This window comes from Netta rufina (genome assembly GCF_964035555.1).
Source record: "Netta rufina genome assembly, chromosome: 20".
Taxonomy (NCBI): domain Eukaryota; kingdom Metazoa; phylum Chordata; class Aves; order Anseriformes; family Anatidae; genus Netta; species Netta rufina.
Window position 1 is genome coordinate 7,756,745 of NC_140144.1, and position 27,303 is coordinate 7,784,047.

The 27,303-nt window shown below is 39.1% G+C and overlaps 1 protein-coding gene across 1 annotated transcript; it reads left to right on the forward strand.

The window, feature by feature from the left end:
* Positions 1-81: 81 nt before the first annotated feature.
* Positions 82-27,303, forward strand: SETX (senataxin). Its single transcript, XM_084299140.1, has 26 exons — positions 82-126; positions 608-752; positions 1,584-1,764; positions 3,101-3,311; positions 3,501-3,610; positions 4,141-4,360; positions 4,650-4,769; positions 6,177-6,348; positions 6,797-6,887; positions 7,293-11,822; positions 12,633-12,732; positions 13,383-13,559; positions 14,199-14,428; positions 14,960-15,127; positions 15,694-15,850; positions 16,692-16,793; positions 17,273-17,385; positions 17,942-18,013; positions 18,882-19,031; positions 19,547-19,654; positions 20,569-20,756; positions 21,110-21,202; positions 21,856-22,020; positions 22,507-22,605; positions 25,022-25,109; positions 25,672-27,303. Exons 3-26 carry the CDS (start codon positions 1,585-1,587, stop codon positions 26,464-26,466), a joined length of 8,439 nt encoding a protein of 2,812 aa, XP_084155266.1. The 5' UTR covers positions 82-126; positions 608-752; position 1,584; the 3' UTR covers positions 26,467-27,303.

Consider the following 27,303-nt stretch of genomic DNA (forward strand, 5'->3'; position numbering starts at 1 on the left):
GCTCCTACTCCGCGCGCCCTGGTTTCCCAGCGCCCACTTCCGGCCGCGGCCCGGAAGTGCCGGGGGGTGGCGGCGGCGGGCGGCAGATGGCGGGGGGCGGCGGTGGCTGAGGGGAGCGGAGGTGAGGTGAGGGCGGGGAGCTGCGGCCGGGCCCGGCCTCGGTGGCCCCGCGGGCCGGGCTCTGAGCCTCGCTCGGCTCCCGGGGAGCTGCAGCCGGGCCCGGCGTGGCCTCAGGCACCGCTCGCTGGGGACCCCCCTTGAGGCCTGTGAGGGGCTTCGGGCGGCGCCGTGCCGGGGGGAGGCCGCCCCCGGTTCCTGTCAGGGCCGCGCCGGGCGGGTGCTGCGGCGGGCGGCCGTTACGGCGTGTCCGTGAGGCGGGGGTTCCGCCTGGCCCCGCGGGTGCCGCCGCTGCCCCTCCGGGCCGTGTCCCAGCGGTTGTTGTTTCCCGGGTCCGCTGGGACAAAGCGGGGGGGGGGGGGGAGGGGGGGCGGCTGAGGCGTGGAGGGCGCTCAGCGCCTCAAAAGGTTGGTTTAACGCGAGGATAAAGCTATTAAATCTATACCACAACGAGCTGAGCCGATTTCTGATGGTTACCGTTCCCTTCGAGGTCTCCGAAGTAGAGTTGTTACGGTTACCCGGGGCACGGATGGCCGAAGGCGTCAACCCCCGTCACTAGCTGCAGGGCAGCGTAGTTTTTTTTCCATCATGTGACCGGGGAACACCTGCACAGCAAGTCCCATCATTTTCCAAAGGTAAACAACCACATGGCTTTTTTGTGCTGTTTTATTTTCCTTTGGGTGTGTTCCACACGAGGACACGCGTCTTTCAGCTTTATCTTGATTCCTCTTTTGCATTCCTTGTTGTGTGAAATGCCAGTGAGTTGCCACTGTTCAGTTTTTACAGTCACTCCAAGCAGTCAGACTTTTACAGTATTCCATTGAGTTTTTTAGACTGGTGTGACCTGGGATTTCCGTAGTGCTTCTGGTGAAGAAACTTCGTTTTTGAAGAATGCAGGTTGTGAGGATTTTATGATGCTTTCTCACCATAATAATAAAGATAGGAAAGTCCTCCATAAATATCCTTTCCTTTTTGACAATAGGGATTTGTTGACCTATAATTTTTAGCAGGAGACTAAGAAAAAAGCCAATTAAATGTGGTACTTATTAGACCTAGGTTTCATATGTATCAGCAAAGCAACAGATTGAAATTTAGCGTTGTGCTTCTTGAAAGTGCACAAGTTTGAGCAAGGGCTTTCTGGTACGTAAAGCAAATTTTCATGCGTTGCTGTTCAGTAGTTTGAAAGTTATGTAATGCAACTTCTTCACAGTGCTGCGTTGATAATGTTTGCCATGCGGCAGGATGGCAACTTTTGTGTAATGCTTTAGTCTCTATTTCTTTGTTTAATTGCATTTTCTTGTGTGATATAAAAGCAGTTGAGAGCATAAGCAGGTGCATAGCTAATGAGTTGCATGAATCACTCCATCACTCATTACGTTTGGAAATGAGGTTCTGTTGTGACTGAAAGGAAATGCTTGGCTGCTCGGTCTTAAGTCTTCTATCGATCTTTTTCTTTTCATCTAAAGAATGAGCACATGTCGATGGTGTACGCCGAGTGGTCCTGACGCCACTGAGTACCTGAGGAGCTATGCTTCTGGACGGCTGTCCCCGGAAGATCTTGAAGGATCCAACGATGACCTCTGTTACTGCTTGGAGTGTGTGGTTGAATACCACAAAGCAAGGGAGAAATTGCCAAGCTTGCATGAGGTAATTAAGTGTTTTCACTCCTGCACTTGACTGAGCAAGGGGAACTTGGAAGTGAAGGAGAATTTCAGGAGGGGCTTCTGTGGCCTGGCATTAGTGTACGGAGAAGGTTTGTGCAGGGGTTGTCTTACTAGTTTGGGGGAATACGGTATCTTGCATTTTAACCGTGCTTCTCTTGTAACCCGGCCAAAAAAAAGACCTGCTTGTTTTGCATATATTCAAATTAGCAATAACTAAAAGAGTATTGGCGAGTTTCTGACTAGACATTACAGTTTGAACTTCATGGTGTGGTGATTTGAGGTCTGAAAGAAGAGACCAGCTGCCAAACAAACTGCTCTACTTGTGAGTTGTTCTCTTTCTTCCTGCTTTCAGTTTCTGTTCAGTTTCAGATTTGTTCCTTTTCTGGTTTTGTTTTCATTTCTCATTCATGGTTACGACAATGAATTTCAGAGCTGTGATCATGCAAGCATGTGAGACTTGAATTTAAAAACAATCAAAAACGTTCAAAAATTCTTATTTTATTATAAGCTGTTCATTAGCATTAAGTTACATATTTTGGAAAGCTTATTTTCATATGTATGGTGTGTGTATATGTATGTCTGTAAAATGAATGCTCATAGCTAAGTAATCATAGTGCAGGTGTCTAAACAACTGCTCTTCAGATTAAGCTAGATTTCTCTGAAGTCCACAATCATGCATATCTCTGAAGGGCAATCCCACCTGAGTAAAGACTGGAAATAAATGGGGCAACTGGACCACTGATGGTGCCTTTTTGTTTGTATTGATTGTAGGAAATAACTTGATTTCCAATTGGAGCACTTGCTTTAGATGGCTAATACTGTGCGAGAAGAATCCTGTACAAATATTCAGCAAGTCAGTCAGTCTGCTTGTATTGGTTACACCTTTCCACTGATACATGGCAAAATACACGAGAGGACAATATTTTAAAATCATCGTTTCCCTGTTTTGGAGTATGACTGTTTTCTGTACTGTGAGCTTCTTTATGTTGGCCAATGGAACAAAATTTTTTTGTGTAATCTATGGCCTGAAATATTTATTGAAGCTGTTTAAGAGATACAAAAAAGCTTGAAGTTTGACTGCCACTCTCTTTTTCTTTAATCACTTTATAATCTTATTTCTGACGCGAGAATGTTGTGATTTATGCAACCTGAATTCTGTGTCAAAACTTTTTCACAGCATGCTTGGAAAGAAACTTTTCAAAATGAAATTGTACGTTTTGAAAATTGAGTCAGGGTTTCTGCATATAATAATAAATGTACTTAATTACTTTCCTTAAAAAAGAAAATGTTATACTTCTTTTTTAATTCCTTCTGAATAGGTTTTGTGGGAATTGGAAACCTCCCGTCTCATAGCCCACATAGGAAAATCCATGGAAGAAGAAGCTGGAGAAGATGATGAGTTATTTATAGTGGATGAGAATGGAGAGACACAGCTGTCTGGTTACATAGGTCCAGATTTTGAGAATAACCTGCGAGTGCCCCTTCTAGAAATACTGAAATACCCGTATCTGCTGCTGCATGAGAAAGTCAGTATGTATCTTGTAGCATATAGTTGGAAGGCATGGTGCTGTTTGTGTTGTAGGAGATAAAAAATAACAAATATTGGCTAAATCAAAGTACCTTTTTTTTTTTTTTTTTTTTTAATCAAGTAGTTGAATTTCTTTTTTGTTGTGTGAGCTTATAAATGAGTTCTTACTGTAACTGTGTTTCTCCTTTTAGGTGAGCTTTGTGTAGAAGTGCTCTGTAGAATGGAACATAGTCATGACTCCTTTCAGGTCTTTGAAAAATATCCAGGAATTTATCTCTTCTTGGTACACCCGAATGAAGTGGTAAGTTACATTTTCTGTTCCACTAAAAGTTAGTTTTAAATAACATCAGAACAAATTCTTATTTTTAACAAAAAGATGAGAAAGTGTTTGCATTCAGAATGTTAAGTGCTCGATCTGCCTTTTTTTTAAAAAATATAAACAAAAATGAGATTTCAGTAGGAGTGCAGTTACTCTTCCTGAAATAGTGAAGACTCTTGTACTGCTTATAAGATTATCCTGGACACCAATGTGAAGTAGAGAATTTCAGGTTGCGCTTAGAAATGGTAAAAGATTTAGTAATACTGTACTTCAGTTTCAGCAAGTATTTTCTTAGAGTTTCTCAGCTCAGAGAATGATTCCACATAGGCAAGAAGTGGCAAGCATCCTCTTCTGACTGCACAACTTGACTGTTGTTGTAGTATATGGTTATGCAGATAATAAATATTGGTTTAAAAAATATGGTGTCCTGTTTGTAGTAGCAGTGACTGTTAATTGTGCAGCATTGTGATCTTAATTTGTACTTGATTTATATTTTTTGTTTTAATTCTTAGATTCGTCGATGGGCCATTCTAACAGCAAGGAATTTAGGGAAGGTTGACAGGGATGACTACTATGACTTACAGGAAGTGTTGGCTTGCTTGTTTAAGGTCATTGAGTTGGGGCTTTTTGAAAGTCCAGATATTTACAGCTCTTCAATGATTGAAAAGGGCAAACTCATCCTTCTGCCTGCTCATTTATATGATACTACCAACTACAAGAACTATTGGCTAGGTGAGTATTTCTGATCAGAAACGAACTCATACCTGCAATCGCTCTTATCTGGTAAGCACTTCAAGTCAGAGCTCTGCTATTTCAAGTAGATGCTGTTTATTTTGGGGAGTGTCAAATGGCAAAACCGAACATTGCACAACTTCAGTAGTGAGATGATACTTAGTTTCACACTGCTGCTGATCTCTTCGATCAAGTGTTACGCTGGTAGTGATGTTTGGAAAGTAGCGGTGCTTTGATTTGATGAAAGTTGGACAAATTTTCAGAAATAGGTTGTTTGTTTGTTTTTCAGGGATTTGTATGTTGCTCACAGTGCTGGAAGAACAAGCTATGGACTCCTTGTTGCTGGGCCCAGACAAACAGAATGATTTCATGCAGTCAATACTTCACACCATGGAGAAAGAAGCAGATGGTAACTAATTCTGGCTGCTGAGATTAAGGCAGTTCCTGGTCTATTTTTCATCTTTATCATTTAATTGAGGACATTTTTAGTAGTGTAGTGCTGATGTGATAAAAATCTCAGCCATGAGGCTTATTTCTCTTCTGGGAGATGGTTAATATTTTGGAATATTTGGACAATCCTTAAAAATACTGTAAAGCTACATTCAAAACAAACTCCTTGTTGGAGAGAGGATGGTAGTAATTTGAGAGGACAAATCAATCATTTCTACCACGTCATTTTCATGTAATATACAGGTTGTGTGGGAGCAAACATTTCACTGTGGTGCGAAGTTTAAATTTTGAGCCCTAAAGTAGAGAAACACCTTCTTTTGACTTGTTTGAACTGGCTTAAAGAACTGACTTTTCTGTCCATCTTGTTCATCCTTCCATTTTGTTGTGTCCCCCTCCCCAAATGTTTGCAATTTATTATGGAAAAACTGAAAACTTGTTTTTAACAGCTTATTCAGAAACTTGGAGATTTTATTTTTGTATGTATATCTTGATTTCAAGCTGTGATTGTTTTTGCATTTTTTATAATCTTTTTTGCAACATAGGCCTTTTAAATTAAGAAATAATTAGTGATGGTAACAAAAGGAGGATGATCCTATAAGTTGCCTAGCAAATGTTAATAGTGACAAGAACTGCAAGACATTTACCACGTACCTTACGTGTCAGGAAAGTTCTGAGAGTTGTTTGTTGGCAGATGAGGATGAGTCTTCCAGAGCTTTACTGCAAGCCCAGGTTGAATAGGCATCTGAGTTTGAGGGAACCAATTTTACAGATGGGAATGTAGACTTCAGAATTCAGACTGGTAGCCCTTGTGCTGTCCTTGTAGCCTGTGTGCCATAGCATAGCTTTAGAACAGCACATGAACTCAAGAGTGGCGCTGCCTCTCAGAGAAAATAAGTAGGTCTTAAAAGCTTAGTATGTCTGAGGGTATGATATCATCTCACCTTATGTGAAGAAGGAATAACACAGATTAAGGACAGTGAATTGGTTCTATCTTAAATTTGAAACGTAAACTGTCACAGCATGTAAGTAGTACTCGCTTCTTAGAATAACACTGCAAAAAAATAGTGAGGAACAATCCCTTTTACAATCTGTTGTATAGAGTAGGGAAATCCTAATAAACTACCCAGGTTCCTGTTGATTAAATATGACGTAAGCACCGGTGTCTGTATGGATAAGTGATTTTTTTCCTCCTTTTTCTTTCTCTGGGTTAAAAAGCATAGTTGTAACTTCCGTACTTATATAGATATTAGTGTTTAGTAAAAAAACACACCTAACCAATGAAAAACCACTAATTTCACCTTGAGCTTAGTCCAAGAATGGGCAGGCCTCTTGTATTTCAATTCTTACCAATATTTGTATGTTTCAGATGATTCTACTGACCCCTTCTGGCCAGCGCTGCATTGTTTCATGGTTATTTTGGATCAGCTCGGATCTAAAGTATGGGGTCAGCTTATTGATCCTGTCCAAGCCTTTCAAACCATTATCAACAGTGTGAGCTACAACAACGAAATAAAAAATATACGCAATAGCTTTAAGAGGTCAGTTTTATTAAGATACTAGGACAGATTTTATGATTTTGATTTATGATTTTAATATTGGGTAGCATAGCAGCTTGGTCTTGGTTTCCTTGTCGGTGCTGCCTTAATTTATGCTGGGGGGAGGGAAGTGGCAAGGAGGAAAATCAGGTCATGCCAACTAAAAGCTGTGAAAAGTTGAGGTAGGGCCAATAAAACTCTTGAGATTACTTCAACAAGTACGCTTACTTCCTTTCGACTGCTTGATGCCTGGTATACTTTTCAGGATTTTTTCCTGAATCAGGAGGGCTGCTAACTGTTTAGTGCTTAATGTTATAACCAACTTGCACTTGCGTTTAAAGAAGACTGCCATGTATGAGGCCATGTATGAGACTCTTGACAGAATTATGAGAATTCCAGAATTTTCAGTGAAATTATATAGTTATATTTTTTTTTTGGTATTTCTTCTTAGGACAAAAACTGAACCGGAGCCGGACTACGATGATGAAATGGTTACTTGCAGTCAGATCGTATATAATTATAACACAGAAAAGCCTCAAAAGGTATTAAAAATCTGATTGCCTTCCTTTTAACTCTGATCACTGAATGACACTGACAATTTAATCTATAATACATAGAAGGGAGAATGTTCGCTTTCTACTGGTAATGTTCATAATGTTGCAAATCAAGAATATTGAATCATTATTGTGTGATTTTGTGGAGGGTTTTAAATTATTTTTAAAGTAAATCCAACACTGCACTTACTTCATAGGTTACTCTGTAAGAACTGATTTCTGTTATCTGAGTGTGTTCCATCTTATTTTCTTGTCTTTCATTTAATTTTGATTTATGATATGAGATCTGCTGTCAGTTAACATGTTTGAGAGAAAGTAACATGGTTAGGAAACAAAAAGGCAGATCAAACTGTGCAGATATGAATAATGATGCATGGTAAATTTTTTTTTCAGGATACTGGGTGGAAAACTGCCATTTGTCCGGACTACTGCCCTAATATGTATGAAGATATGCAAACACTGGCTAGCGTGCTTCAGTCTGATATTGGCAGAGATATGCGTGTTCATCACAGCACGTTTCTGTGGTTCATCCCATTTGTTCAGTCACTTATGGATCTCAAGGACTTGGGTGTAGCATATATAGTAGAGGTCATTCACTACCTCTGCTCGGAAATCAAAGATATTCTCAATGAAAGAATCCGGCAGTGCGACAAAGTCTCTGAATTTTTTCTCTTGATCCTGGTGTCAATTATTGAACTGCACAGAAATAAGAAGTGCCTGCATTTGCTGTGGATTAGCTCACAAGAATGGGTGGAAGCCGTGGTGAGATGTGCTAAGCTTCCAGCAATAGCATTCACGCGGTGCTCTGAAAAAACATCTGGAAACCACACGAGAAGTCCATCTTTACAGGCTTCTAACTCTGTGCAGCACGCTTGCGTCCAGTTGATACGCAGCCTTCTTAGAGAAGGCTATCAAATCGGTCAGCATGCTCTCTGCAAGAAATACCTAGACAAACTCAATCTCCTTCTGCGAGGAAATCTATCTTTAGGTTGGCAGCTGAACATCCAAGAAACTCAGGAATTGCAAATGTGTTTAAAGCAGGTTATAAGAAGCATGAAGGGCAGAGCATTAAATGCCTCTGTACCTGTGGAAAACAACATAAACTCTACAACTTCGCCTACTGTTTCTGTGAAGCAAGAGAAGTCTGTACCCGGTGACGGATATAAGATGGGTGTACACGGCAGAGATGGCCTTTGTTCACCATTTGCCTTCACGGCAAAGGAAGGTGGGGATGCAGATTGTCAAGAGAACTCTTTCTCTAGAAGAACTAGTGCATGGGAAGAGGAATGTAAAGATGCACCTAAAAATTCAAGATCTTGGACATCTGTGAACTGCCTCTCGGTGAATATTAAAAAGGAACCTAGTGACATGGTGCCTCAGGAATGCAAACAGAACTCTTTCACAGCAGAAATGTATGGGAAAAATAAGGAAAATAGGAACAATGATCTTGTGTCAGGGAACTGTGGTATGGATATTCAGTGTTTTAATCCAAATGCCCAGTGTTCGGATTTCAGAAGACGTGGAGAATTGGAAAACAAATGTGAAGCAGAACCTGTAACACCAATGCATCTGTCTGCTCAAACTAGTTTTGGTTCTCCGGAATGTGTTTACAGTTCAGATGTAAAGGAGAAAAATGTGTCTCCTGGTTCCTCATCAAAGTTTAAAGTAGATGCACATAAACTCAAGAGTTTGAAAATAAAGGTAGAGAAAATTGAATGGCCTTCAGGACAGGCGCCACCAGAGCCATCACATGATTTGAAAAGCTGCAGTTCAGCGACAAGTGCAGCAGAAGCAGACCAACGTGTATGTTGCACAGGAAAAGACTGTTTTGAACATCAGGGAGTGAATACCATGTATGGAGATGGAAAATCAGCAGATAATTCAAGGAGTTTTGGAAGTATGCAGGAGAAAAGTGCTTTTCAATACAGAATGGTTCCCGTTAAACAGGAACCAAAAGAGATGCCATTAGACTGCCTCAGCTCCTCTAAAAATGAGCCTGGCTTGCAAGAAAACAAAAGTGTCAGTGCTTTGCTTTCAGGGATTAGGGACAAATTAATGCAAAAAGTATCCACTCAAGAAAAATCAAGTTCATTTTTGACATCTGTGTTTAAGAAAGACCCTACCATGCAAGCTTCAGACCAGGGACAGGCTAACTTAGGTGACTTAGTTAACTATGACTGCAATGGTCAAATTTCAAAGACATGCTGTATAGGTAAAAATTCAGCAAGTGGTCATGTTCCATCTAGCTCTGAAAATAAGGGGGATGTATCCAACGCTGCTCTAATCAGTCCACTAGCGATAAAGAGTGAATCAAGTGACAAGTTAGTATTTTCAAAATATTTCAAGAGAGACAGCGATTCAGCGGGGAAGAAAGAGAAGGATTTTGCGAGGATGGTTTCTGAGGATACTTTAACAGACTCACAGCTTGATACAGATCTTAGTAAATTATCTTTAGCTGCATATGCAAAAAGTATCAATTTTCCCTTAGATTCAAGTCAGGAAAGCTCAATACATCACAATGTATGTGAAATTAAAAGGAAAGTGAAAGGTGCTGTAAGATCTTTCAACAATGCCCAGAGTAACAAGTCTCCCTGCTATGCAGAGTGCCTCGACAATGAAGTCATTATAATTTCAGACTCTTCTGATGAAGAAAAAGGTGTCACTGCCCAAGAGGAAACAAAGAATGAAAATGTGTGTCCTGAAAAACAGCCTTTATCAGAAGTGCAGTGTGATGTTAAAGATACTACGTTAGAATCAAAGATGCAAAGCTCTCCCTTGCCCCTTGAAGACTGTGACTCTCAGTACTTCGAGTTTGAAACAGAAGCTGATGTCTTTTCAGTTTGGCAGGATACTCAAGCGTATAGCATGGAAGAAACTCAAGAGTATAAACAGGACTGTGCTTCAACATCGGTTGATAATAATCATTCAGATAGCTCACCGAAGGATCACACAAATGAATGGGGTTATGATACAGATTACGTAAGTGATGATGATATGGAACAAGCAGACTCAACAGAAAAGCAGATAAATATTTCTTGTCAGAAAGAAGCTGATAATACAGAAGAAGTAGCTAATTCAACATTGCAAGAATCTTCTAGTAAAGAAGATGCAAAAGATCAACTGGAGAATTCTACAGACAAAAGCACTGTTGATAAAGGCTTTGGTCTGAATGCAGAATTGACTGACCCCAGAGCATCTACTTCTAACATCACTTTAGCTTCGAAATTGGCACTTAAGAAAAATACTCTGAGCCCACGTAAGAATACAGCAAAATCTAAGGTGGCAAGAACCATTCAAAGAAGTCCTAAAACAACGTTTCTTAAAGCAGCACAAACTAAAAAACTGCTTCAAATTGCATCAAAAAGTGCTCAGCCTGGCAGGACGTCACCAGCTGTGGTTCCTCCAAAGAAAGTTCGTCAGTGTCCTGCACCAACATCAACTGTAGAAAAACTTGGGCTGAAAAAGGCACCACGCAAAGCGTTTGAGTTATCCCAGCGCTCCTTAGAGAGTCTAGCTCAATTGCGTAGCTATGGTAAAGCTGCGGGGAAAGTTGGAATTACAATGAAACAGAAGGCTAAACTAATTGCACCTCAGAGTTTGTCTATAAAGAATAACAAAAAAATGCTGGCCTGCCAAGATCTTCAGTTTTTAAGGCAGACGAGGCCAAACAAAAATGTTAGAGTGAAAAATTTTGCCAGAAGTTCTGAGAGTAAAAGCAAAAAAGTTAGCTCAATGGATACAAAGTCTGTGAAGCAAAAGGCTAATTTTTTTGATGGGGCATCTATCGAAGGAGCTGTTGACAAGCAAAGAGAGAAAAAAATGGAGCAGACCTGTTGTGCCTCTGTCAGTGAGAAAGAACAAATCAAAAGTGTCTCTGGGAAGAAGGAGGCTGTGCAAACCACGCATGGCTCTAAAATGCCTGGTTCTTCAGACTCAAACAGAAAAACAAAGGATAGCAATGTGATGGTTCCTCTGGTACCTGTGGCTTCAAGTCTGTGTTCTGCTGCAGCTGTTGGAGATAAAGATAGCTCTTCAGAAAGAGGTTGCATTGTCCAGCCTGAGTTGGAGATGGTAACATCAAATGAAAATGGATGTAAACCAAGTGAAAACAGTGAGGAGGAGGAGGATGATTTATTTTTAACTCAGTTAGATCCTGTGGATATGGAGTTGTGTTCCCAGGAGGAAGATTTCAAAGATACTTCTATTGCTAGTAAAAATACAGAGGAAATGGAAGTAGAAACTGCTGAACAGCTTCATCAAAATGAACCCTTGACTATTGTGAAATGTAAATACAAAGACTGTATGGAAAAAGTGGAAAAAACAGGAGAGTACTGTAGTAAACATTCATCCACCAATTCGGAATCAGATCACTTGTTTGCCAAGCCTTCTGCCCTGCCACCTTCTAAAACAAGAAAGCCTTCCACTACCAAAATTTTCAGTTCAGTAAGTTCTTCGCGGAATGCGGCCTTCAGTAAGGATCTTGAAGATGTTAAAAAACAGCCACCAACACCAAAAAACAAAGTGAACACAGCAAAACCTGTGGTAAGACCACCAAATGGAAAGGCTCTACCAACAGGAAATCAAACGTACAAAACTCCAAGTTCTAGTAATACTCCTCAACCCTGTGTTTCTAGAAACGTTCTCCAGTCACGAAATGTGCTTATCAACAATGCTTCAAACATACCTAGAAGGTCTGTCCGAGAAGAACGTGCTTCCTTTCTTGGCGCTCAGCAGCGTGATCACAGTATTTTTGTTACGGAAGTCTTGAAGTGGACCTACGAAATGTTTGTGAACTCCAGCCAGTTTGGACCTCCAAGTAATCTCGTGCAATCCATAGTGGCCTCTGTTCCTGTCAGATTTCAGGGATACAATGACTACTTTAATACATTTTTCCCCTTGATGATGCTAAATGCCTTTGAAACAGTAAGTAGTTATCTAGTTCTTAATTTCTTTTTATTAAACCTAGTAAAATTTGGAAAGAGATAAACAGAGAATGTAAAACATTTCTTTATGTTCTGAAAATGATGTCACCTGGTCGGTTCAGATACGGATCTGAATAGAGCAATGATTTAGGGCAAATAATAAGGGCTTTTTTTGTACTCATCCACAGTAACGTGTGAAAGGAGGAGAAAAGAAAGTTGTTCCTCTTCATAGCATTTAAAGCTTGAAACAGCAATTTTTGTTTTAGAAACAGAGGTTTTTCAATTACAGCTTCTGTAAAAGAGTAAGAATTTAACGTTTGGATTCATGTTGAGAACTTAAGTGGGAGGGTAGGTTAATCTAAGTAATATTGTTTTTCGAAACAATTTAATTTTATAGTTTAATAGAAAGCACCGTTTCTTCAATTAAAAGCTGTATGCTCTTAAGCTCAGTCATCGTATTACTTTTCCAGTAGAAATATGTTAAAAAATGAAGTCAGTATCAGGATGATGCTGGTATTTAAGGTGAAAATGCAAGGCAGGGAAAACCCATGTTTGTTTTGAAGGGATTTGTAAGAAAGGTATATTCAAAATGACAGGAAAAATAAAATCATTTTTCTTGCTGTGTATGTGTTCATATGTAATGTGTGTGCATATGCTAAAAAGAAACTGTAAGACTTTTCTATGTCTTTAACAGTATGTTAGCTTTAATTTATTTCTTCCTAGTATTTTTACTTGGAGTCATGATAAGCTATGCTTCTGAATTGCTAAACCTTTCTAAATATTTTATGGCCTTTTACTTTCTAATATGCAGCTGGCACAAGAGTGGGTAGAAAACCAGAAGACAAGGGAGAGGAGTTACTACTTCCACTTACAGAACTTCTCTGCGGACATGAATACAGCGGATTTTATAGGTGAGTGTCTTACTTTTTCTTTATTTTTTAATTATTATTTTAATTAAGACCTTGTTTTTGTTTTCAAGTAGACAGTGCCTATTAATGAGCCAGAACACATAGGTAGAAATAAGTACATGACATAAGCATGAGTGCCTTTTGCAATTTTCTTATGTGAATTTGGAAGAATTTTAGGAGGATTGGGTGACAGCTTTTTTGCCCTGCTATTTAATTTTTCTTTTTAAAATACAGGTATAGATTCACTGGATGAATTTAAGGTGCATTACCTGGCTAACCTGATACATTTTGTTTGCTGCCACAGTTCTTCAGCTCTGAAAGTGGTGTCTTGAGTCATAGAATTGGAGCAGCATTGTAGTAGGAATCTGGGTGATACTGTCTCCTGGTTTTATACCCACCTCACCATGTAACTTCTTTTAGTAAATAAAATAGTCCTTGACTTGCTCTGTCTTTACACAGTTCAAGCTTTAAGAGTGCAGGATGAAGTTAATAAGGATTTTCCTATAGCTTTTAGAAGTTATCAGGTGTAGGTATTACATAATAATTACATAATTATTACATAATATCATGTTAATTGTAGCTTTTTACTAGTCAAGGAGTAGTTGTAAAAGGAAAACGGGCACTGTTCTAACTTTTAAATGTGTTTTGGGTAGCTCATTTTCGAGAAAGTGATTTGGCAAAGCAGCTTCATCCAAAGGAGGATGACGTAATCTTTTTGGTGGTCCGAAAGACCAAAGACGCCTTTGGGGAAGACGGTGAGATGGAGGACCATCTAGTGAATCACGTTGGTCTTGTGACGCGATTTTCCCGTGCATCTGGCTGTTTAACTAGTAAGTAAAAAGGCTAGTGTTTCATGGTACAATTCTTTTTTTTGTTACATCTGGCTGAAGAGGCTTGTATAGCACATACTTGGGGGAAATGGATTGTTTTTTTTGTTTGTTTGTTTGTTTTTTTTTTTCTTTTTTCACTGCAGCATGCCTATTTTGTACTAGAAGCTTTTTAAAAAGAAAAAAAAAAAAGGCAACTGAGGCTGCAGACCAGGTCTTCATGCATTTTGTGTGGACTTCAATGCACATGTTCATTCTTTATTTTACAGCAGAAACTAATGAGTAAGTGCTGTGTATGCATCTTCAGGAATGCAGTACTGTACGATACAAAGTGCCATGAATTGCTGTGACATAATTGTGTAAAACCTTCACAATCTTCTCTAACTGGCATTATGAACTACCAAGTTTCCTAAGTATTATGATCAGTGCTGCCTGATGAAAACAGTGATGGTCTGGCTTAATGGAATGACTGATATGATCAGAGCCGTTTTAGAGAGTAGTATTTTCCCCCCAACAATTAGTTGTTTCTATCTAATAGAAAGCAGCACCTGGGTCTCTGTATAACCTGTTTGAATATCTTCCAGTTAACATTCTGAATATTTGTTGAATTAACGTGTTGTCATTTTTCCCCACTTTTAATAGGACAAAAGGAGCAGCATACTGTCTGTCATCTTTCTGTGCAAACTCGAGGCAATTTGTCTTTCTTCATAAATACACAAGTGAAGTGCATAGTGGTTGGCTCCCTAGTGACTGCACAACGGATGTTCAAAGCTCTACTACTATTGAGCAGGAGTCCCTTGGCTAAACCCATCATAGAGCCAGAAGTCAAAGATTTCTGTCCAAGAGACTTGCCTGTAGCTTCAGAAAGTTCTGTAAGTTCTAGTTCTGGACCTAGGAGAAGCGGTAGTTAAAAACGGCAAGTGGGCACTTGGCTTCTGAGAGTTCGGCAAAACTGGTTTTGCATGCTATTTTTGGAGACAACCAAGTACAAATAGTCCAGTTTAAAAAAGCACTGAGTCAGTCTGGTTTTCAGAGTTGGTTGATTGGTTGGATACAGAAGGAGGCTGAACTTATTCTGGTGTTTCTGTTGCACTGTAAGCAGCTTTCTCTTTTTTTTTTCCCCTCCCTTGCTAGAGGTAGTGGTGTCTGTTCAGGAAATAAGGCTTCGTATGGGGAAGGTAATGCAAATTAAAGTCTTGTAGAGGAGACAAAATCTTCATTGCCGCTTTTGAGTCAGAATCGGATATACATCTAGAGGAAATGTGGAATCAAAAGCTTTGTCCTTTGCGTTTTTGAGTCTTAGCTAGGGGGTGGGGAACATTCTGAAGATAGATAAAATGAGTGTGGAGGGTTTAGTCATGATTAAGTAATTCATTATTTTTCTTTCTTGTCTGTTCCTTCAGGCATTTTATATGAATGAATACAATGAAGATCAAAAGAGAGCCATTGAGACAGCGTATGCCATGGTAAAACAACATCCAGGGCTTCCCAAGATCTGCCTCATTCATGGACCACCTGGAACCGGGAAATCAAAAACCATAGTTGGACTTCTGTCTCGTGTCTTGAGAGGGGTAGGTGAATATGATGCAGTTGTCGTGCTGGTGTCTGGTTTCCCAACAGAAGTCAGTGATAGCTGAATGGAAGTGTAACACTGGTAATTGCTAGTGGTGTAATTCATTAAGCTGAATGAAAACCAGCACTGAATAAGCTGTAATGGTGGAAATAACACCTTTTGGACATTTTGGAAAATGCTTGTTTTATGGAACTTAGAAGGTAAAATTAGAAGAAAACATACTTGCAGAACATGTAAATTGGTAGTAAACATTTACTCATTATTATATCAAAATACTAAGGTGTTTTTAAGAGTGTTATTTGACCTGTCCAATTTAGTTGTTGTCACATTAGCATTCAATGGATTCATCAAGTAGATAATTGTTGAAAGGAATTTGTGCATATAGTATTTATGTGTTTGACTTGCCTTACACTGAATAACAACAGGTATGCTTTAAGAGCCATTCAGTTACAATAGTACTTATTCCCTGCATGCTGATTAAGATGAGTGTAGAGTCTGGCTTTTAAAATAGGAGTGAATACAATCTAAAGAGACTATTCTGGTTTATTGTTAATTAATCTACAGAACACTAGGAATGAGAAAACAACTCAAAAAACAAGTTCCAAGATCAAGCCAAACCGTTTTCTAGTTTGTGCACCATCCAATGCTGCAGTTGATGAACTCATGAAAAAGATCATCGTTGCATTTAAGGAAAAATGCCAAAACAGACAAGAGCCCTTGGGTATGGTTCATTTAAAAAAAATATCTGTTTCTCTGTTAGACAGACAAAACCAGAAGGAGAAACTGGAACAATTGATTAGGTATAATACTTCTGTGTTGCTCTAGGCAGCTGTTTTCTCTTGCAGAACATGACTGGCACACATACTGTTGTTGATTTTAATTTGTTTTTCAAATAGGTATATGTTTAAAAATGAATGAATTGTACTATGTCTTTATATAGATATTGACCCTTTCCTCTTAGTGTTAATATGAAGTCACCACTTTTAAGTACCCCTTAAGGATTTGAACACAGTACTACTATTGTATTGAATAAAATTGGACTTCACTGATCACCCTAAACAATCTGAAAATTTTGATGTGCCAGAACCTTTCACTTTTTTCTCCTTCTAGTTTGTGGCTAATACAAAGCAGATGAGTTCTGAGCAAGGCATCTCGTCTGTGATGGTGGTGGTGGGAACTTTCTTTCTAACCAGAAGTTAATTCCATACCAACTGCATTACTAAATGGTACTTTTCTAATATTTTCTAGCTTAGGAATTCTGTACATTTCAGATAAAGAAGCCTGAGAATTAAGAGGTAGTTTTGTTGATTCAAGATAACATTAGTAACTGTTAAGCACAACTAAAGCATAGGCAACATCTCTTTTTCTCAGTATGGAATTACTGAATTTTTCTGTTCCTGCGTTTAAATTAGTACAAATTGTTGCAGTCCCCTGAAAAGCAGAAAAGGAAAAGCCTTATGTGGTATCCATGATATGATTACATTTTATTTTTTCTTCTCAAACCAAAGTGAAAAGGTACTTAGAGAAATCTAAGCACTTTTTGACTCTGATTTTGTAAACAGGAAACTGTGGTGATATCAAATTAGTGCGACTGGGTGCCGAAAAATCGATCAACAGTGAAGTCCGGGGTTTTAGCCTGGATAAGCAAGTTGAGCACAGAATGAGTAAGTAACATACAAATCAGACTTTCCTTCAGTTTTCTGGATAATGTTATGCACCTGGTGTACTTGGGACCATGTGCTCTTTAAGAAGGTAGACCGGGTAAAAGATTTTTTTTTTTTCTGCAGCGTGGCACATCATACCACAGTGCTTCATAAGCATTATTTTTCTCAGTCTTATTGGAAAAGTGTCAGCTTACATACGGCCTAAAATTTAAGCAAAAGCATAGAAGTTAAGCAACGCTAAGTCTTGTATGTTTTTTTAAAGTTAAAGCCATCACATTTAAACAATCCAGTTATGCAGCCTTTTAGAACTACAGTTGGAATCAAGAAAAGTGTATTGTCTACATTTTACTGCCCAAAATAAGGTTATAATAGGGAAACTGCAACAGAAAATGAGTTTGTCCATTCATTCTTAATGACTTAACGCAGTTACTGTAACAGTTGTTCTATTTCCTCTACGTGTTTTCCTTCATCTTTTATAGAACGAAAGCCAGGTGACCGTGACCAGGATATTCAGAAGAAAAAAGCAGCTCTGGATCAAAAGCTGGACGAGCTGTCTCGTCAGCGTGCCATGCACAGATGTGAAAAGAGAGAGGTAATATATAAGATGATGGTATTTTTAATCCTGTTTGTGTTTTTGTATTTAAAATTGTATCCAAAGAGTAAAGAACTCTTCCTTTAAGCCATCTCTGAAATGGAATGAGGAACTTATATGTCACAAATTTTGTCTGTTTATCCTAGTATTCTCAGCTGCTCAGTCATGGAACCTATGGCTCTAGGGCTGAGTAGTCATCTTACGGTTTTATCACCGCTTGATTTCAGTGTAACCATATTTATAAGGCTTAATGATTTAAAATCATTGTTTACTTCAAAGCTTTGTTTTTGTTCACATGGAAGTAAGTAATAAGGCAACCTAATATCTGAGACTTTGGAATATGTTTTGCACTTGAAATTTTCAATTTAGTTGCTTTAAAAATAGGCATTTATGTTGAAATTGTAGATTTTTTTTTTTAATGGTAAACCATTTTTCTGTTTGCACAGAAATGTGAGAATGTAGTATTGAGTATGGGAGGAAAAAAGGTATATGGCAAATGTGTGTTAATTATTCCTGATATTTATGTGTTTTTTTTTTTTTTTTTTTGCCTACACAGAATCAAATGATAGATGAAGAAATTGGCAGACTTTCAAAGGAGAGACAACAGCTCGCTTCTCAACTAAAGGAGGTAGGAATTTATTTTCAGGGCAGCTCTTGATTAAACCTCAGCTAATGTATTTGTATACTCTGTATCCTTTAATTGTAGTGTGGCGTAGAGTTGGATTTGATGTAGCTGGGAGCGTTTTGTAAATCAAGTAGTAAGTAAAGAGATAAAGAAGATAAACTGAGTAAGTTATGTTTAGTCTGGTATGAGATACAGGTGCGCTCTGGCTCTGTTTTGGGGAGGGGAAAAAATGTGGATGTGTTAATTCACTCTTAACAGATGAGGGTAAATTTAAAGGAAACACAGCATGTTGCATGAAGGAGATGATAAAAATGTACCCACTATCCTCACGTACTAGGATCTATCTTCGTCACTGCTTTCAAGTCCGTTATGGTCCTACTGGAGCTGAGATGTTTAAACCTTTCTAAGAAAAGTGGTGGCTGAAGAAGACTTCTGGGTGTGGAAAGAGATAGGTTTGAAAGTGGAAATCAGTGCTGATAGAAAACAGACATTAAGGCTGAGTAGCAAAAACTGAAAAAGTTGTTCAAAGGTTGGCAGTATGCTGATCCTCAGGGTTGTGGAGGCTCAGAGCAACGACTGGGATGGCAAACTAAACTTTGCTCACAGATGTTGCCTCTAGAGGGTAGAGGTAAAGGAATTCTTCCTAGTTTGCCACCCCAACAGCACTAATCTGTGATTTTGAAGTGAGAGTACACAGTCAAGCTGACTTTTGTGACTTTTGTTTGTAGTCATGGAGATGAGTTCCACTGGGTTGATATATACAAATGATTTGTTTGGCAGTTAGAATTGTCCAGGCAGTTAGAGATTGCTGTAAGTTGATTCAAAAACACTAAAAGAAAAGAGGAGACATGGTGTCCTGTTGTACTTGAAGGTTCGGGGACACTCTCAGAAAGTACAGGCAGATATCATCTTGGAGTCCGACATAATCTGCTGCACGCTGAGCACAAGTGGAGGAAATCTCATGGAGCATGCGTTTTGGCGACAAGGACTTGATCCTTTCAGCTGTGTCATCGTGGATGAGGTCAGTAAAGTTCTTTAGACTTACAGCTTGTTCCACGTTTAAAGTCTGCCTTGTTCTTTGCTTAGGTTACTTGAGACCGGCTGCTGTTATAATATGTTGTGGGTCGACTGCTTCATTCCTACATTTTAACTGGTAACCAGCCTGTCCTGCCATGTAGAGCAATGAGAAGAAAAAGTAACTATTATTGCTTCTTTTGCTGACTTCTTCGGTGCTTTAATGGCAGACATCTTTTACTTTAAAAATTGTGGCTGAAGTGTGGTTCTTGCTATAGAGATTTCTACGTGGTTGGGTTATATTTTTATGTTTGGAAAGCTCTGCCTATTTAATAATAAAAGAAAAATCTGTTTGGAGTTTTCATTAGGGAAAAATCCTTCTATTTATTTTTCTCTTTTTTTACAAAACTTTAAAAAGCATGCCAGAGTTAATTCTGACTGTATTACAGGAAACTTATCATACTTGCCTCCACTCTTTTGGTTACAACTTCTACTTTCTTGTCCTGTTTACGTGTACAAAAGGCAGGGCAGTCCTGTGAGGTTGAAACGCTGATTCCACTGATTCATCGCTGTAGTAAACTCGTCCTTGTTGGAGATCCCAGACAGCTCCCTCCTACTGTAAAATCAGTAGTAAGTGTTCAGACTATTTTTTCTTGCTATCTATTGGGTGTAGTACAAGAACAGTATGAAAAATGTGTAAAAGGGTAAAAGACAACTTCAGTGGCACGTCCCAGTACATATCAGATTACAGCATTTTACCCTGCCAAGCAATTCTTGTGTAGTCTGGTATGTGGAGACCATATCAATGCTGTCTTCAGATGTTTGAGTAAAGCTAATGTATAAGTGTGGGTGCAGCTTCTGTAACTTACCTGGCATAGCTTCAAACTAATTTCATACACCAGTAAGAACAGCTATGACAACACAAACTTCAGTGCAGCTTAGTGCTTTGTGGTGGATTTTGTTGCTGCAGGCTCTGTTATATCATTATGTGAGCTTCAGCCAGCATCACGTTCCTTAAGCAGTGGAGGATGAAGACTACCTGTTTGTGTGGGGACTTCCTCACCCTACAGATGCCTTCTAAGGATGAAAACACAGGAACACTTTCTTGTATCCAACAGTAAGGAGGTGTTTTGAACATCTGGTAAAGAAAAGAGTTAAAGCAGTCTGCCTTTTCTAGAAGCACAAATTTTCTGAATGCTGAGTGCTTGTTTAGAGAGATCCCACCTGGAAGATCTTCCTTTTCACTGTTGTTGTGCTTAAAATTTTAGTATGTTGTGACTCAGAAAGGAAAGTTGTCTTACTGAGGACTACACTGACAAAATTCAGATTTATGCTGGTGCTATCTAGTGAGTAAGTAAGACCAAAAAAAAAAAAAAAACAAAAAACAAAAAACCCAAAAAACTGAAGTGCAAATAGTTGTAATTTAATCAGCGATTTAGAACTTCAAAAGAAAATATTGAATGGTTTCAAGTCCAGAAAGAAAATTCCTATTGTTAATTTGGGACCTAATTCCACAGAAATCACGTATGTTTTCCCTCTGGCAGAAAGCTCAAGATTATGGCTATGATCAGTCCTTGATGGCACGCCTGCACAGACACCTGGAAGAGCAAGTGCAGAAGAATGTTTTACGAAGTCTGCCAGTTGTGCAGCTGACTGTGCAGTACAGGATGCACCCTGACATCTGCCTTTTCCCATCCAATTATGTTTATGGCAAGGCTCTAAAGACTGACAAGTGAGTAGCTCTGTTCTGATTTCTGAGCAGGGGGGACTTCAGAGAAGAGTTTCAAATCGGGATTTTTTTTTTAGTCTAAAATCTCTTGGAGTTGTGGGGGAAGTTGCTTAAAGGAAGATGACCTGCATTTTGTCTCAATGATAGATACTTAAGTTAACTAAATCACTTAAAATAGAGCATATTCCTTACTACACAGAGTTCATTTTTAGGTCTCAGTATGTGCAGGTAACAGTGAAAATTAAGAGCACTGAAAGCTGAAGGTTGCTGGTAATTTAGAATGCTGATGAGAAATAAATGATGTATCAGTTTTTAGTATTTTTGTGGTTACTTAGTATTAAGATTGTTGTTTACAGAGCAACAGAAGAGAACAGATGTTCTTCAGACTGGCCGTTCCAGCCCTACCTTGTTTTTGATGTAGGAGATGGTCGCGAGGAGCGAGACAATGAGTAAGTCTTGTAATCCACTCTGCCAAATTGTAGACTTGCTGAGAAACAGTTGCCTGCAGAAGCGTTGTCGTCTTTCCTCTCTTGTTCCCAATATGCATCAAGTAGCCAGAACTGCATTTTCAACTTAATTTCATTTATGTGTGTGTGTGTGTATATATATATATAATTTTTTTTTTTTTTTTTTTTTTTTTTTTTTTTTTTACTAAAAGTAGGTGTTAATTTTTTAATATGAAACTAGTTTTAATCCTGCTTTGACTCTTGGGATTCACTTGCATCTAGTAGACAGTCTCTGCTAACTCTAGTAACAGTTTGACTTTCTGATTATTTTATCAGTCATTTGTTTTTTACAGCTGCGTGCCTTGGTAAGGCCAGAAGATGGCAGGCTCAGTCCTCCCCTTTGTATATTCTGTAAGGCAAGCAAAGCTGTATAATTTTAAGGGAACATGAAATGTAGCCTTTTGCTGCTAGCATTTCTCATTGTTAGTCCCTTGTCAGGGCCTGTTGGAAAGGTCTTTTGAGTATGTATATGAAGGGGGTTCCTAAAGTTCACAATCGTGTTTTTGTCTCACAATTTGCCTTCCAGTTGGTCTGAAGAGTTGAATTCGAAAGCTGTCAAATGTAATTCTTTAATGTTTCCATTCTTTCTTGTCTAGGTCTTTTAGCAATCCCCAGGAAGTGAAGCTGGTGATAGAATTAATTAAAACAATTAAAGAAAAGCGGAAGGATCTGGGTCTTCGTCGCATTGGAATAATTACCCCTTACAGCGCACAGAAGAAGAAAATTCAAGAAGAACTGGACAGAGTGTTTAAGAATAACAGGTAAAGAAACCATGAGGTTTCAAATGAGTCTTAGCTCTTGCCTGTTAGTCCTTTCCTCACCCTCTTAATACCACGGCAAAAACTCTCAAACTTCTGCCAAAATCAGAACATGGTTAGGCCTTCAGATGGGGATGTTCCAAGCATTTCCTCTTAAAATTGACGTGGCCTTTTCATACCATTTCTTAGTCATTGGTTGTGTTTGTGCTTTCATTATATTGCTTTTTTGTGTAAAGCAGACTTGAAAGAAAATATAAAGTTCCAACCTCTGTGGAACCAAAAAGCTTTTCAGCAATGATCCTGGCCTCAGAAAAACAAACTTTCTTTTATGTTCATACACTAAATCTTTTTTTTAAGTTTAGAATCAGAAACTTTGGTCTGGATAATTTTGACAGTTGATCATTCAGAGTAGTTTATGGCATTTGCGTCAGCGTGTTGCTTAAAAATCCAACTAACAATTTAACTGTTCGATATTTTTTTCTTCAACAGCCCAGGAGAAGTAGATACAGTGGATGCGTTCCAGGGACGAGAGAAAGACTGCATCATAGTGACGTGTGTCCGGGCAAACAGCACTAGAGGATCAATTGGGTATGTCTTTCTTCAGTGCTTTGCAACTCCCATATCTAATGACAGTCTACATCTATATTGCCATTGTTTTTAAATATGATTAGTAGAAAAGTTAGTAGGGAACAAGTCGCTCCAGCCAGCAGATTAAAAGCTATTGTAATGCGTGAATTGATGTTACTGCATTGGGATCTCCAAACAAAAGGGACATGGAAAATGCTAAGCATTATTTTGCATTATGTGCTGATGAATTTGCCTGTCTGTCTTAGCCTGTGACTGTTTTTTTATGGCAGGATTGGTCTTGGAAACTTCTATGTGTAGTACTGCTGCAGGTTTTTTTGTATCTTTTGCTCTATATTGTAACTGTCAGAATGCTGCTCTCTTAAAATTAAATCCTTTTTTTTGTGGCTGTTACTTTACTGATAACGTAGCATTCTGTCTGTAAAAGTACTGCTGACTAGTTACATAGGCTGTTAGGAATGTGATCAGAGCAGCTACATCTTTAATTCACAGATTAATGGACTTGAGTTGAGATTTGTAGAAAGTCTCGATTCAAGCTTGCAGATTTGATCATTTACATAGGATTTTCCAATCTGAAGTAGAAGGATCTAGGTACCAAGTAAGCTGTTTATCCCCCAAAATGCTACAGCAGTTATTATTTTGTTTTAATAATAATTTCTGTAACTCACTGATTGTTTTAGTTTAAAAAAGGCAATAGAAATGTACCTCCCTATAGTTCATTAGCTTTTAAGTTAATCTATGCAACAGCTGTTCCCATAAAGAATTTGTTTATTTCCACACCAGGTTTTGCTAAGCCACTTAAGCTTTCCTGGTAGTAATTTCCTAATTGCTAGATAAAGGGCTTGTAATTGTGCTGACCCACGCTGCTTTGCGAAGGAGAAGGACCCAAACTGTATAGTAAGCAATGATGCTTTTTGGAGATGTCTTAATCTAGTTGATTGAGTTTGGAAACTGAAGGCAGCTAAAATCTGCCAATGCTTTTGGCTGGCCTGGGACTTAACCTCTATCTGTTCTTTCAGAAGAAAACTTTACAACTTACTGCCCTGAAGGTTTATGTAATAAAGTTTTGGCAATACAATGCCTTAGAAGCTGTACGTGCTGATGACTTGGACAGCTCTGTTACAAGGTCAGGTGTCATTGGAAAGGTGCGATGGGAAAGTTTGCATCACCATTACTGATCGTCTCATAGCTGAGCAAAGTATTTTGGTCTCCAAGGTTGCTAGTCCAGCTTTAAATTTACTCTGAAGGTAACTTGCAAGAGAGTAGAAAACTCAATAAATGACAGTTTTTTCTTTTTTTTCTTTCCTGTGACAATCATCTCGTCATCTTTCAGTTTTAAAAGCTTATAAGAATATTAAGTGTTCTTTTAAGACTATTTCTCCACCAGAAGACCTATAGAACTATATCATACATACTGCTGGACTCACTCATCTGCTCCTCTTCCTGCCTCTGTCCTTTTTCATGCCCTGGCTAAATCCTCTGGGATGGTTCTGGGACTTTTGCAGTCTTTATTGTAGGGGTTGTGAACTTCCTGAGTGGCAGGTCTTAGTGCCTTGACCACAGTATCAGGTATTGATGTTGTACCTATTTAAATCAAGCTGTACAAAAACTTGAGTTTCAATTGTAAACTTTGTTAGGATAGAATAAGCTGTGTATTTTGAGAGCCTTTTCATTAGAGAAGAAATGTTTGTGAAACTGTTGGTGTTTTTTTTTTCCCTCTGAAGGTTTGTTGGGATTTTAGGTAAATAAGCTATAACAGGAATCAATGTTTAAGAATACGTGAAACATTTAGCTGTTTAGGTTTCAGTACCTTGGTTGGTGATCCCACAGAAACAGGCTAGGTACTCTGATACTCACAATATGAAAATTTTCTTCTGCAAGCAATGTACTTTTCAGATCTTGGAGCATGACAAAGCAAGTCTTCCTTCATGTTTTTCCAGTGCAGGTCACCTTTGAAATAAAATATTCAAGTCCAGTGTTCGGTATTTCAGTAAAAAATTTGCCGTTAATCATGCCAAATATTATTAATCTATTTCAGTTCAAGTCAAAAAGAAACTTTAAATCTTGATAGGTGAAATGAGGTTGATGTCTTTTGTACTTTGAGGAACATTTAAGGAATCAGCAGTTGGCACTGAGTGGATTTGCACTGAGAAAGGAAACATTGATAGGAAGAGTTGAAAAGAACTGGAATTCCCTGCAAGGAATCCGAGTGGTTAAAGAATGAAAATGCAATTCATGCAAAGCCCTTCATGTGAAGCAGGGATGCTGCAATGGGATCTGGAAGTTGGCTATGAACTATTTTCTCTGTAACTGCTTCTGTTACAGTCATTTCACTTAAGCTGAATATTGTCTCTTTCTTATAACTTACAAATCTCTTTCAAGAATTATTTTAGGAGTTTGATTTTGTTTTGTCTTTTAGGTTTCTGGCAAGTCTTCAGCGTCTGAATGTCACAATTACCCGAGCTAGATTCAGCCTCTTCATCCTTGGAAGACTGAAAACACTCATGGTAGGCATAATGTTAATCAAATAATCTTCTGTGATCTACCCATTTAGGTCAAGTCAGTTTTTGAGGTGTCTTCAGTTGTACTTTTTGAAACAGACGTTTCTGAAAAAGAACTACATATTTGGGGGACTATAAAAGCCAAATGAAACGTGCAAGGAGTGCTCTTGATGTCTTAATGTCTTACAGTACTTGATTTTTATTCTTTTTCTGAGTCAAGGGGTGTTAGCTACACCACTAGAGGGCATTAAAACCATGTTTCATGCTCTGAGGGAACTCTTGGCCTGCATAAATACAGAAACTGTCACTTAAACATTAGTTCACTGATTGCTGAAAGTACTTTCCTTGTGTTACAGCAGCCAGAGTACCTATTGCTGTTTTGGGCAAGAAACTTTAGATCCTTCCATTCCAGAAGGGACATAAGTGACTTCCATTACATTTGTTGGGTACCTTGATTAAAGGAGTTGTGCATCTTCTGACATCTCTGTCCATATGTGTTGATTTCCTTCTGATAATTATTTTCTTTTGGTGTGGGTGGGGTTGTCTTTTTCTCTCCTTTATGTTAAAGGAAAACAAAGACTGGAATGAGTTGATTCAGGATGCTCAGAGAAGAGGTGCTATTATCAAGACGTCAGACCAAACCTACAAGAAAGATGCTGTTAAGATTCTGAAGCTCAAACCAACAGCACAGAAGAGGGTTGCTGGACAGCCACCCACCAAAGTAGCTGCAAAGAAGGCTCCTCCAACACAGGCTTGTTCTTCCAGCAGTATGAGGGGTGAGGTTGCAAACCCGAGTGAGGTCAGCAGCCCACGGGAACTCACTGCTGGTCCCAGCCATGCAGCGCTGCATGGGCCTCAGCAGCCGCAGGGGGCTCAGGCTGCAGACTCCCGGCGAGCCAGCGTCTCCTCACCGATGGGGGCTGCAGCGCTCACTGCCGATCAAGAGAAACCACGGGACCCAAGGCTGGCAAGTCTGGCCAGTAGGACTGAAGCAAAAGGGAAGGAACAGGTCCCAAAAGACAGCAGTCGGTTAGCCCAGAGCCATCCGGGATCAACGTCACAGCAGTGTCTGGATGTGACCTCAGCTTCCAGGGATCGGATTTCCAGAACAGAAACTTCTAAGAAGCCCCAGCAAACAATGGGACAATGTGACATGCCTTCCGGGTTGCCTTATGCAGCTCAGCAAGAGGGTGACAGGAGAGCTCCTTTACCAAAAGACAATTCAAAAGCCATCAATGAAGGAGGTCAATGTAATAGCAGTAAGGGGAACAAAGACCCTCGTGCTTTAATGAGGAGAACATCAGAGCTGCCACCAGAGAACATACACTCGAACATTGCCAAGCGAAGAAAGACCTTTCACTGACTTCTAGTACCTTCAATAATGGCTCATTACTGAAAGTCTATTCCCAAGTTTCTATCTAGCAAAGAACGTATCTTAAAATATTTGGTACAGCTCTGTTACAGTGATACTACTGCTGTCAGTAGATCCATCTTTTTTCACATCCAGTCCCTAATTGTGAAGGGGACTTTGTACCTGTCAGTTGATAGCTTTGAGCTGTTGAAGAGGAAGGTTGGGCAGCTGCATTGCTTGGAATGGCAGTGGATTTTGTCAGCTAGGAAGTTAAGGTTGTAAATGTTTAATGATGTATATTTGTACAGCATACAAAAATATTTTAAGATTTAACTTGGCAAATATATAGCCTCTTGTTTCCTTGTGCAAATGCATATTTCTTAGTGACGTAACTTCTTTTTTATGAAGAACTGAAGCAAAGCAAAAAATAAGAAATAAAGATAAAACGAGTGAAAAAAGTCCCCACACAAAAAAAGGAAAACAGCCAGAATTCTTTTTTCCCTTTTGCACTAGTAAGTCTAATTTATTTAATAGTGAAGAGTGAATGTTGAAAATGTGGTAACAATGAGTCTTCCTCATGTTCCACTAGTGCCTCAGGGAAGACTGAAGGCAGATTTACATTGGTTGAATGGAGATAATTCTACTTATTTTGTATATTTTATTGCCTGTTTTTATAGGAACAGAAGAGCTTTCATTTATACAAATGTGCCTTGAGTTTTGCTCTTGCTGCTGCTCTATCAGCTGGAATCCTTTTCTTGTTGTGGCGGCAGCACGAACTGCAGATTAAAGCCTATGAGGTTTGTTTGGGCCCAGTGAGTCCTTGTGATGAATAATCAACAGGACTGTGGA